Below are 12,676 nucleotides of genomic sequence, written 5' to 3'. Positions count from 1 at the left end.
TCTTTACCGATGTATATGGGTTTTCGAGGGAAAAACAAGAAACGAAATATGGCGTAACTAAAATTTATCGAGAGAATTATCATGCCCACATCTAAAATTGCATCAACAAAAATGATGGGGGAGTGGCACTATTGATTTCGTGGTACCTGACACAATAGATGGTGGGAGACCTAAAACTCGGTTTTAATTAACACGTTGTCGCAGCATCAAAAACCCATCACGTGGACGTCATTAAAGCTCTTTAAACTCCTCCACGAGTCTATGCAAAGTGGTCTCAACCCTAACACCCCAAAAGTCAACGCTATTGAAACCCGGGTAACCCAGAAGCTTCCGGCGCCTACCCATCCGGGCGGATTTCAATTTGGACACGTTTCCTATTTAACCCGACCAAAAATAAATAAATAAATAAATAAATAATCCATGAGAATACCATTTATATATCATAATAATATTCGAAAGTTACATCTTTAAAGTATAGCAAATTTCAAATAACTGTCGAAAGCAAAAGCCAGAAAGTAAATAATGAAGAACACATGCGCACTCTCATCCCTCCATGACAAATTTGCCACCGTAAAAATTTGGCGGCCGATCATTACATATGATGACGAGCACACGTCAAGATCTCCCATCCCATTTGCAATGGTTTGCGGTACGTGTATAAGTGCAATGTTCTCATCACTATCTCCGTGTAGAGATACTAACATCAACATCTTGAAAGAACACATATCAAATACCTGTAAGAAACTCCCAAAATCTATATCTAAATCTAGAGATTAGAATCTTCAAATCTTGACCTAAATCTAAATAGGAAGAAAAAAACGACCTAATCTCGAAGTGATTATGGAGCCACGATCCTCCTCGACGCCCGTCGATTGGACCGATGCCTCGAACTGAACTCCACCTCCGCCCAAAATCAGCCGCAGAAATCTACTCGCGCACGCAAAAGGGAAAGCTTCAAAGATGGAAGAGGGAGGGAGAGGGTCTCTCAAAAATCGCTTTTTGGCAGCGCTTTTATGGTATTAATTTAGTTCTAGATGGACGTGGCATCACTTATTAATTACAGCATCCATTAATTTCGACGCACCACGGTGCACCCAATTGTCATATTTTCTCAATCGAAAATGTTAATTCAACTCAATTTGTCGCGTGTTACCTTAAAATTAGACACCGGGCTCGAGAAAGGTTGGGAGCGTGAATCACACGCTGGTCGGGAAAAGCGCGTCAATGTGTAGCACGATACGGGAGAGACGCCATAAGAAAAAAAATATAAAATTGATCGCAAAACAAAATAAAATTATCAATAAATCTAATCCTGCGGCGATGTCCATATACGGATGCTGACCTGTCTTTCCCTCGATGGAGACTCTCCGGCGAATCAAATTCCGATTTGCCGAGTGAAATTCCCAAATATATATATAAAAATAACAGACAATTCAATAAAAAGATTGCAGGAGAATCATTCATTATTTTTTAATTTCCAGAAGGGCCAAAATCCCCTTAATTTGTTTTAATTATCTTCGATGCCAGCGTGTGGGGTTGGGGAAAAGGGACAGGATCAACCCTCCATTCCCAAACCCCAAACTTTGTCAAAATCGAATTTTTCCGATTTGTTGTTAGGACCATGTCTCCCCGTTCCTTCTTTCTTCTTCTTTTTTTTTTTTTTGGTCCAAACCTTCTTTCTTCTTAACACGAGGTCAAGGGAGTTGAAATTTCTACAATTTTGGAGAAATATGATAGCAGCATGAGTCTATAGTTTTTAACCTCCAGAATTGCTGTCGAGATCGCTGAATTGTCGTAAAGTCGAAATCGCTTTCGATTTCTATCGACCGGGGTTCTATAGAAGTTTAGAGAAGGTCGTCCATTTGCATCTCCACGAATACGAATTCTCTTTTTCAAGTAATATTGATTTCATCGGCGGATACCCTTTTGTGATAATCAAACGAGCAGGCTCGATTTTTCTACTTATCTCGAAAGATCCCCGAGGTGATTATATGCTTCTTCAGTTTTCGTGCTTTTAAAGCTTTTTGACGGTCGATATAAATGCATTTTTAGGTATTGCAAAAATTAAAAAGAAAGGGGATCGCGTCCTTAAAATTTTTCTTTCTTACATAATGGTCGTTTGACTAGAATATAATCTTTTAGGGATGGAATCTCTCGCAGTAGAATTGACGGGCGGAAAAATCTCAAAAACGCAAATATGCAAATGGTTAAATGGTGAATCATCCCTTTGACCACCATGGTAATCCCCTCTCTAAGCACCCCCCAGAAGGGAAAAAGGAAAAACTGAAGAAAACAGGAGAAGAAATCAAGAGAAACTAGAGAGAGAAGATAAAAAGGAGGAGGAGAAGGATGATGACGACGACGACCCAATAAAGTAGAAACCCGTAGAGAGAGAGAGAGAGAGAGAGAGAGGAGGGGGGAAGTGTGTATGTGGGGTTGCTTTTTTAGAAAACAATATTAAAAACCAGAAGAGAGAGAGAGAGGGGCTAGAGAGAGAGAGAGAGTGAAAAAGCAGAAAAGAGAGAAGGGGGGCAGGGGGGGAAATGAAAGCAGGTGAAGCAAGAACAAGAAGGGGAAAGACGATGGTGGTGGTGGTGCCTCGATTCCGATTGCCTCTCTCCCTCTCCTTCTCCGAGATGCGAGCCGACTCTCATCGCAAGGCCAACAATTCCTCCTCCTCCTCCTTCCTCCTCTTCCTCCTCCTCCTCATCCTCCTCGTCTTCCTCCCTCGCATCTAAAAGCATTCTCCACAAGCAAAAACCCAGCAAGGCAAAAAAAAAAACAAACACTTTCCCTCTTTTTCTTGTCTGAAAACCGGATACGCGCAGTGTCGTTCGGGTCTGGCGATTCTAGAGGTAGAAAGAGCGTTTCTTGAGTCGAAAGGGCGTCTTCTTTTTGGTCGGTGCTCCTTCCGCCGGTTTGTCGATTCTGGGATCGGTTGGATTTTTAGGGGGTTTTGCCGTGCTACTTTGGTGGTTGTTGGGGACTGAGATTCTAGTGCTGTACATAGTAACTCGCGTTGATTCATTGGTGAGCAGCTTGAGTCCTCCATTGGAAGTATTTTGTGATTCTTGGAGGATTCCTTCTGATTGTTACCCTTTTCCTTCTGGGTTTACTGTAACCCCCCCTTCAAGAACAAAAAGAGAGAAAAAAAAGATTTAATACCCGAACAAGCCCGCATTTTTACAGTGGGTTCTTGTAATAGTTTGGATATAACAGTCGTTTTTCCGTTCTTTTTTTTTTCTCCTACGGTTCTGGGTTCGGTTCATGTCGAGTGTATTTTCAAATCTCTAAAGTGTGACATTAATTTAGAGGGGGGATTATAGAAGGACACTTGTTTCGTTCTTTGATTTCTTGGAGTTACTGGGTTCTATGATCTTACCTGATACTTCGTTCTTAGATCTGATACAAAAGATTAGGTTGTGGATTTCTGGTGGTGTTGATTCTGTTGAACGGATGATCTCTGGTAATAGCAGTTGCGAGAGGTGTTCTGAGGGTAACATGGATTCAACCGGTGAGTTGAGTAGATGCCATTGCCAAAGTTGTGGCAGGTATCTGTGCGAAAGATGTACTCAGGGATTGGAACCCGCCCTTGTTCTAGATTCAGGTGGGTCGAAACACGGTGAAGCTGGTGGTGTGGTTGGCATTAAGCACTGTAAACTTTGTGCTGAGAGTAAGGTCAGAACAGAAGGCCGGAAGAAGTACTGTGAGAAAGTACACCCTCGAGATAGTCCGGAGCCGCCATCGCCTTGCTTCAGTTCGGAGAAAATGGTTACTTCGGTGAATAGTGAGTCTATTCAAAGCGATTTGGCCCAATTCCTGGATTCTCAAGAGAATTTATATTCCCCGCATGGCGTGATCACCAGCGGCATGGCTTCAGTTACTGTTCATTTAGCACCAGTATCTGTCCATTGCTCCCCGAGCAGGTTAGCTTGAGGAAGTTTCCCTACATCAGTATTTAGATAACAGTTAGCGTCTATATCGTTTGTTGTATTTTGCATTGAAGATAAAAGGCAATTTGTGGCAAAGGCATACTGAATTTGGAATGGCTGTTTTGGTTGGTACTCGAGAGGCATCTAGCTTGTGGTTAGAGTTGTTTCTGCTGTTGTATTATATTAGTTCTTTCTAATATGAGCTCTTGATTGGAAATTTTATGGGTTGGGGTATGCTCTAGCACCTGAAGAGCATGATGTGTGACAGAATCATCCCTTAATGATTGTTGATAGCTTCTCGTATAGGTGAACTTGACAATATTCATACGATGAGTACATTGATTGACATTGCCTTTGTAGTAGTCATAAACTTTAATGAATTCAGTATGAATCTATTCCTGAAGAACCTGAAATGTATGTGAAACGGTTACTGTTTTGGTAAATTGTGCAGATACAAAAGTGATGAAGAGGCCGAAGATTCTGGGAAGCACTCAGTAAGTCCCTTGAGTGATTATTCTCATGGGATTACAGATATAGGTTCACGTAGTTTTAGTTCCAGACATGATTTCGACAGTTATAGGTCTGTGTTTTCCACTCCTTCAGACAGTCCCTCTAGGATTAATTATACTTCCTATAGACGTGGACACTCTGCACAGCACGAGCAAGATGGAAGCCCGATGTCTCGTGATGGTCCCTTTGATCCAGAAGGCATGGCCGTTTTAAGAAAGCCTGATGTAGGGACTGAGGATGCAGAGAATAGTGATTACTGCTCGGATGATTTGTCCATCTTCAGAAGCCAGTATGAAACATCTCAACGGGCATTGGATTTTGAAAACAATGGCCGTATCTGGTTTCCTCCTCCACCCAATGATGAAGATGATGAGGTGGAGGGCAATTTCTTTGAATATGACGATGAAGATGACAATGTTGGAGATTCAGGAGCAATATTTTCTTCCAGCAGTAGCCTTTCTAGTATGTTTTCAACAAAGGAGAGACAACATGAGGGAAATAAGGAGCCTTTAAGAGCTATGGTCCAAGCTCATTTTAGGGCTCTTGTATCACAGCTATTACACGGAGAGGGAATCAAGATGGGCGGAGAGGATAGAGCTGAGGACTGGACTGATGTGGTGGCAAACATATCATGGCAAGCTGCAAATTTTGTGAAACCAGATACCAGCAGTGGGGGTAGTATGGATCCTTGTAATTATGTTAAGGTTAAGTGTGTAGCAACAGGAAGTCCAAGTGAGAGGTATCTCTCCTTTCCAACTTCTTCTTCTTCTTCTTCTCTCTCTGCTCAATATTGTGCGATGTTAATGCTAGATGGTTTATTGCACCTGATTTGTTGATTTTTAATAACGGGAGTTTCTGTTTCTGCAGCGCCCTCATTAAGGGGGTAGTTTGTACAAAAAACATAAAGCACAAGCGCATGACATCACAGTACAAAAGTCCTAGAATACTGATTTTAGGAGGAGCGCTTGAATATCAGAGAGCTTCAAATCAGCTGGCGTCTTTTGACACACTACTGCAGCAGGTGGTCTTTCAACTTACTCACAGTCTTATGTTGGGCAGACTAATTAACTAGCTTTTGCCTGATACTCAAGGAAAGGACAAGAAGTATTGTTAAGTAACAGAGAGCAATTGTAATCTTGTCAGAGATACTTCTTGGGACACTGGTCGTTCTCACAGATCAGTTTTGATGTACATAAAGCAATTCATTTGAGGAACTTGTGTCTTCTTGATCATTTCTTTTTCTCTTTAAATCTCTTTTTGCTCATGGGTTGGTTCCCAATAATGGATTTTTAATTTTTTATTATCAAAATAGGACTTGAGAATCATTTCATTCCAATTATTAGCTTCTCCATGAATGGCTGGTTTGGGTTCTCGAGACTTGTTTTTTTGCTCTTTCTATCATACTTGTTTTCTTGGGGCAGGTAACCAAGATAAAATACTTATGTTTGAGCTTTCTGATGGATCAGGAAATGGATCATCTCAAGATGATTATTTCAAGAATAGAGGCTCTTCGTCCAAATGTTCTGCTGGTAGAGAAAAGTGTTTCCTCTTATGCTCAACAATATCTGCTGGAAAGGGAAATATCTTTGGTGTTAAATGTGAAAAGACCGTTGCTGGAGCGAATATCCAGATGCACTGGTGCTCCAATTACTCCATCGACTGATAATATTTCTACGACAAGGTTGGGGCATTGTGAACTCTTCCGATTGGAAAAAGTGTCTGAAGAACATGAGACTTCCATCCACTCAAGCAAGAAACCCTCTAAAACTTTGATGTACTTTGAAGGTTGTCCTAGACGCTTGGGTTGCACGGTATGTTTTTCATGCTTGTTGGAAGCTATATATTGCACAATTTAGTCTGTAGTTGATTTGGCATTATTAGTTAGATGGTGCATGTTCATATCTGTCCTATATTTCCTTCGCAATCATCATGTTGATCTATTTATCAAGTTAATACAAAGACATTACATTTTTCTTATTAATGTAACCGTAATATGCCCGATTTGTTCAAGGGAACAAGCAGCACTGTGTTGTATTTCCTCTCTGACATACCTATTATTCTTTTCTTCAGGTTCTTTTGAGGGGCATGTATCGTGAAGAGCTAAAGAAGGTTAAGCACGTTGTTCAGTATGCAGTGTTTGCTGCCTACCATCTATCGCTGGAAACTTCCTTTCTTGCTGATGAGGGTGCTACGTTGCCCAAGATAGCTCTAAAACGGTCTTTACCAGGCAAAGAAGCTGCAGGTGGTGCCCTTTCAACACTCTCAGCTTCTGATAAAGCTAATTATGAAGTTTTAACGGATGGATGCAGTCTAGATAAAATTGTGGATATTGGTTCAGAAATTGGAGGAACGGAAACCCTTTTCAATCATCTTGCTCATGGTTATCCATCTCCACAAATGGACCTTAGTGGCCAAAGTGCACTCTCTGATGCATACAATGACGATTCAGCTCTAATTGATGGTCTTGAATCATGTGGCTTAAGTCAGTTCAAAGACTTCCCCAGATCTGCCGATTTTCCTTGTAAGACTGGAAATGTATCCCTGCCTCAATTACCTGGAGGTACATATCAGGAAGCGTTGCAGGCTGGTGCAGCTGCTGAAGTGGAAAAGTTTTTGGGGAATGAGGAAAATGAAGCGGCTGGTGAGTACTTTTCAGCCACAGACACTAACCAGAGCATACTGGTTTCCTTTTCAAGTCGATGTGTCCTTAAGGGAACCGTGTGTGAACGATCTCGGCTTTTACGCATTAAGTTCTATGGGTGTTTTGATAAGCCTCTTGGGAGATATCTTCGTGATGACCTTTTTGATCAGGTTAGTGCTTCATCATTTCCTTCACTTGCATTCTAGTTGATAATACATCCTGATTTTATGTTGGATCAGATCTATGAACTAACCAGCATTTTTTATTGCCAGACATGTTACTGTCGATCTTGTAATGAGCCTGCTGAAGCCCATGTCCTGTGCTACACCCATCAGCAGGGGAATCTGACAGTTAATGTAAAGCAGGTTCCTTCTATAAAACTACCCGGTGAACAGGATGGAAAAATATGGATGTGGCATCGGTGCTTAAAGTGTGCTCATGTGGATGGAGTTCCACCAGCTACTCCGAGAGTGGTCATGTCAGATGCTGCGTGGGGTCTTTCTTTTGGAAAATTCTTGGAACTTAGTTTTTCGAACCATGCAACTGCTAATCGTGTTGCTACATGTGGCCATTCCTTGCAGAGAGATTGCCTTCGTTACTATGGGTAGGTTGTATTGGATTTGAATTTCTTTTAGCAAACAGTCGCATGTACTCGTACTTTTGATTGATAAATTTCTAAACATTCCATTTGGCAGCTTTGGAAGCATGGTTGCATTTTTCCGATATTCTCCTATTGACATTCTGTCTGTCCATCTACCTCCTTCGAAGCTTGAATTCAATGTTCCTCAACAAGAATGGTTAAGAAAAGAAGCGGCAGTGGTACTTGCACATCTCTACTCTTTTCGTAGTGGTTCACATAGATGTATTCTGATACCTGCCATATCATTCGGTGGTGATTGAACTTGTGTCTATTTTTTGCAGTTGACAGACAAGGTGGAAAATTTGTATCTGGAGATGTCGGATGTGCTTGACAATGTTGAAAAGAAAAACATGTTTCTTGGACATGAATCTTTAGATTCAAGTGAGCTACAGAGCTACATCAAGGACCTGAAAGATCTTCTTAAGCAGGAAAGAAGTGATTACAATGTGAGATTCAAGTTACTTGCAGCTATTCTGTTGTTGCTTTGATATCTCTGGGGCCCTAATAGCAGAACCTCAAAGTATGTAGTTGCTCTAGTCTACTTCCTACATAATTGGCTCTCCCATGACTTTCCTCTGTTTTCTCATGCAGGAACTGCTTGAATTAGCTATGATGGAGTCGTCCCAACAAGGTCAGATGACCATAGACATTTTGGAAATGAATCGCGTGCTGCGATCTCTCCTAATTGGTTCCCGTGTTTGGGATCGCCGCCTATGTTCCCTAGATTTGCTTCTTGAGAGAAACTCTCCTAAGACAAAGCAAGGGAATGCTTTATATGCCCAACTAAAAGAGTTTAGAAATGATCTACTGTACAAGGATGGCAGCGGTGATGTCTCTGGTTCCTCAGGATTGACTGCTGTGTCTGTCAGCGGATCTCTCGTAGAGCAAGCGAACACAAATATATCATCATCGGGTCCTTGTGTCCCTGAAAATTCCGCGCTGGCTTCTTCTCATCATAACACAGAGGAGGATGTACTCTCAAATGGAGAGACCAGTTATCCTAACACCTTTTCTGAAACTATTCCTACTGAAGAACCTAATCTCTCTGAGAGGATAGATTGCGCATGGACTGGTAGCGATCATACCACGACAGAAAATCAAGCTTTTCATAGTTTGCTGGCTGATGGAGCCACAGCTACTTCTGGACATATTAATGAAAGTAATAGCCCCACTTTTAGGAGGTTAATGTCACCTGTGAGGGTTCAGTCTTTTGACTCAGCAATGAGAGTGCGTGAAAGAATTCGGAAAGGTTTGCCCCCTTCTTTGTTGCATTTGTCAACCCTTGGATCATTCCATGCTTCTGGAGATTATAGAAATATGTTGAGAGACCCGGTTTCTAATGTAATTAGGACGTACTCGCAAATATTGCCATTGGAGGCTCAGAAGTTAAACTTGGCTGTTAGCTCCACACCGTCTCTCTTCGCCTCTTCATCTCTTTTGGCGGGGGGAGCCCACTTGTTGCTCTCACAAACAGGCCATAATGACATAGTAATCGCTGTTTATGACGAGGAGCCTACTAGCATTATATCATATGCACTTTGCTCTAAACAGCATGAAGTCTGGGTCTCTAGTATGTCACGTGAGCACGGAGGGGACTGGAGTGGTGATGATGTCGACAAGGATGATGTTGTGGCTTCTAGCTTTACTACTTGGCAATCTTTTGGCACTCTCGACTTTGACCATGCCAATTATGGGAGTTATGGATCAGAGGACGCATCATTATCCATGGGGACAATTTTCAAGGACTCAAACAAATCTCCACATTTGCGAATTTCTTTTGGGGACGAGTCCTCTACGGCTGGTGGCAAAGCGAAGTTTTCAGTCACATGTTACTTTGCGAAGCAGTTTGACTCTCTTCGAAGGAAATGTTGCCCGAGTGAAGTAGACTTTGTTCGCTCACTGAGCCGATGTCGGAGATGGAGTGCACAGGGAGGAAAAAGCAATGTTTATTTCGCTAAATCTATGGATGAAAGATTCATTATTAAGCAAGTTACAAAGACAGAGTTTGAGTCCTTTGAGGAATTCGCTCCTGAATATTTTAAGTATCTAACTGAATCTATCAGCTCAGGAAGCCCAACTTGCCTTGCCAAAGTCCTTGGACTTTATCAGGTTAGTTTCTTCTACTTCTCCTGTGCTCCTCGTTTTTTTTTTTTACTCCATGCAGGAGTTTAGATTACCCACTCCTTTCAGGAAAATGACTGATCTCTATTTTTCCCTGTGGTCTGTGTCCGTGGTTGGTTGAGTAGGTCACTGTGAAAAGCGTGAGAGGCGGGAAGGAGATGAAAATGGATTTGATGGTGATGGAGAATCTCTTTTTTAAGAGAAGCATCTCAAGGGTCTATGATCTTAAAGGGTCAGCAAGAGCTCGTTACAATCCAGATACGTCTGGAAAAGACAAAGTACTCCTCGATCTGAATCTTTTGGAGACTTTGCGCACGAAGCCCATTTTCCTCGGAAGCAAGGCAAAAAGAAGTTTGGAGAGGGCCATCTGGAATGATACATCCTTCTTAGCGGTAAGCTGAAGCTTCTAGATATGTTGATTTGTAGTTTTGACACTTTTTTGAGATACCATTGCAAGAGTAGTAGAAAATGACACAAATGATCCTTGAACTTTGGCCCGATGTGCAATGTCATCGTTGAACTTTTGATATATTTAATGTGATTCCTAAATTATTGCTAAATGTTCAGTATGGTCTTTCCGTTTGCTTTAACAACAAATCAAACGTTATTTGATGATGTTGATTATTATAAGCTGAAAACATTGCTTGAGAGAAGGAAGAAAAGAGATTGGCATCTGTTTTTTATATGGAAGGTGGCCTCTGTTGCAGTTTTCATTGAATTCTTTTGTGATAATATCTTACATGGAAATTTCTTTTCCTTATTGGAGAGATAAACATTTTACATGGAGAATCCAGGTGTAACTTTTTCTTTTGTCCACCATTCAAACTAAACATATTGGAAGCCATGATCAACAAATTCTATGACGTTGAATTACTGGAAGGACGACATTGAACATTTTCGTCTAGTTTAGGGACTAGGTTGATTATTTACCAGTAATTCATGGACTATATTGAACAAATTAAAAGTTTAAGGACAACATTGAACATTTGATCAAAGTTCATGGATTATTGGTGATATTTTCCCCACGAGCAGCACAGCACTCAATGTGGTCTGATGGCTTGAAGGGCTTTTGAATAATCTGACAATGAAACCTTATAATTGGACAAGGACACCCATGTTGTCTGTTAAGGTTTACGCTGGCTTTCTGTTATGGTTTACACTGGTTCTTATGCCATTTATTTTACTGTGAACTGTCTGCGTCCAAGCGTTTCCCTTTGCAGTCTTAAGAAATCTGGTTTGTGACTATTATTGTTATCTTTGTGGATGCAGTCTGTCGATGTTATGGACTACTCGCTCCTTGTTGGCGTGGACGATGAACGCAAGGAGCTGGTTTTGGGGATCATCGACTTCATGAGGCAATACACCTGGGATAAGCATCTGGAAACATGGGTCAAGGCGTCGGGAATTCTTGGACGAGGTCCGAAGAATGCTTCACCAACCATTATATCTCCCAAGCAATACAAGAAGAGGTTCCGAAAAGCCATGACCACGTATTTTCTTACCGTGCCGGATCAGTGGTTGCCTTGAGCGGAATGTACGCATTCTTTCTTCTTCCTTTTTGCCCTTTGCACCGAAAATGTATTTATTCATTAATAACAAAACGGCTGCTCTGCAAATGCAGAGAAAATAGGCTCTTCAGTTTCTCTTCGATTTTTTCGCCTTGACGTCTTGTATACGGGTAGAACTAGCCCACCATCAGGTCTTACATAATGAAGGGGAGGAATTCTTTTGGCAAAACATGTCTTTGTACGTTCTTTTTCCTTTTGTGAATCTTTAGTCCTTGATTTGCCTGTGTTCTTTTTCTTTGATAGCTTTCTTGATGACTGGTGGCTTGAGAACACGTTCTGTTATACGTTTGGCATGAAAGTCATTGTCATTTTGAGCTATTTTCCCATGAATCTAGGCAGGGCATGATCGAGTCATCGATGCAGTTCAACACTCGAGAGCGCCACTTGGTTCGATACTCGTGTCCATTTCAATCCTGTTTGATTTTATAAGCTCGAGCTCTAGCCGAACAACATATTCCGAACGAGCTCGAGTCCCGTCTAGTCCCCGACCTCAGAGCTCGGGCACGAGTTGATTTAATTAGTCAATCAGTTTCAGTTGCACCTCAGAGCTCGGGCACGAGTTGATTTAATTAGTCAATCAGTTTCAGTTGCACCTCAAATCGTATTCGAACTCAAGCTTCATGCTCGAGTTGGAATTCTTTAAAGTAAATATATAGTGAAAAATTTAATAATTTCACATTTTTATGAATAGCCTTCCTTCAAAGGAACATTGGGATGCTTTCCTCGCAAGAGTGTTAGAAGCTTTCCACCAACTATTGATTAGGAATGTGAGCTAACCGAGTAGTGTTTTCGATTGCGAGCCGAACGCATTAAGGCAGTGTAGGTACTCGGCCTCGACAGAGTCGAGCCGAGTTCGTGTAATCCGCAAATCGAACTGGAGTAACTTTGCTTACTTGTACCCTAAGTCTAATACTGGATCGTACATGTGTTGCATGTACTTTTGTCAAGTTTTGGTCTCCGGACTCTCAATGGTTTCAATGATCAAAGTCTAATCATGGATAGTCAATGTCCATACAAAGTATCAAATTTGACTTTAAATGAAAAGAGATTTCAATATATGCCTCGAAGCCTCAAAGACTTTGTAAAACTTAATGGAAATAATCTTGTGCTTCACGCGGATAAATAAAAGGAAGAGTAGAATTGATGCAAAGGGCCCCGATACTACCACTTGGAACTAGAATCTAAGGAAATTGCATGAAACTCATAGTCTAATCCAAATTGACATGTCACAAGTAGCCTTCTCATCTTCAAAGTCTAATGTGCT

General features: G+C 41.3%; 1 protein-coding gene across 1 annotated transcript; it reads left to right on the top strand.

Moving 5' to 3' along the window:
- The first annotated feature begins 2,476 nt into the window (after window positions 1–2,476).
- LOC115739935 (putative 1-phosphatidylinositol-3-phosphate 5-kinase FAB1C) lies at window positions 2,477–11,652 on the top strand. The gene is made up of 11 exons (XM_030673255.2): window positions 2,477–3,926; window positions 4,384–5,181; window positions 5,310–5,463; window positions 5,909–6,253; window positions 6,513–7,253; window positions 7,356–7,687; window positions 7,779–7,902; window positions 8,005–8,169; window positions 8,315–9,832; window positions 9,970–10,236; window positions 11,114–11,652. Exons 1-11 carry the CDS (start codon window positions 3,373–3,375, stop codon window positions 11,369–11,371), a joined length of 5,256 nt encoding a protein of 1,751 aa, XP_030529115.1. The 5' UTR covers window positions 2,477–3,372; the 3' UTR covers window positions 11,372–11,652.
- The last annotated feature ends 1,024 nt before the right edge of the window (window positions 11,653–12,676 follow it).

This window comes from Rhodamnia argentea, chromosome 5, assembly GCF_020921035.1.
Source record: "Rhodamnia argentea isolate NSW1041297 chromosome 5, ASM2092103v1, whole genome shotgun sequence".
NCBI lineage: Eukaryota > Viridiplantae > Streptophyta > Magnoliopsida > Myrtales > Myrtaceae > Rhodamnia > Rhodamnia argentea.
The sequence above is the reverse complement of the archived record's forward strand: the minus strand, read 5'-3'. Positions and strand labels throughout refer to the sequence as shown.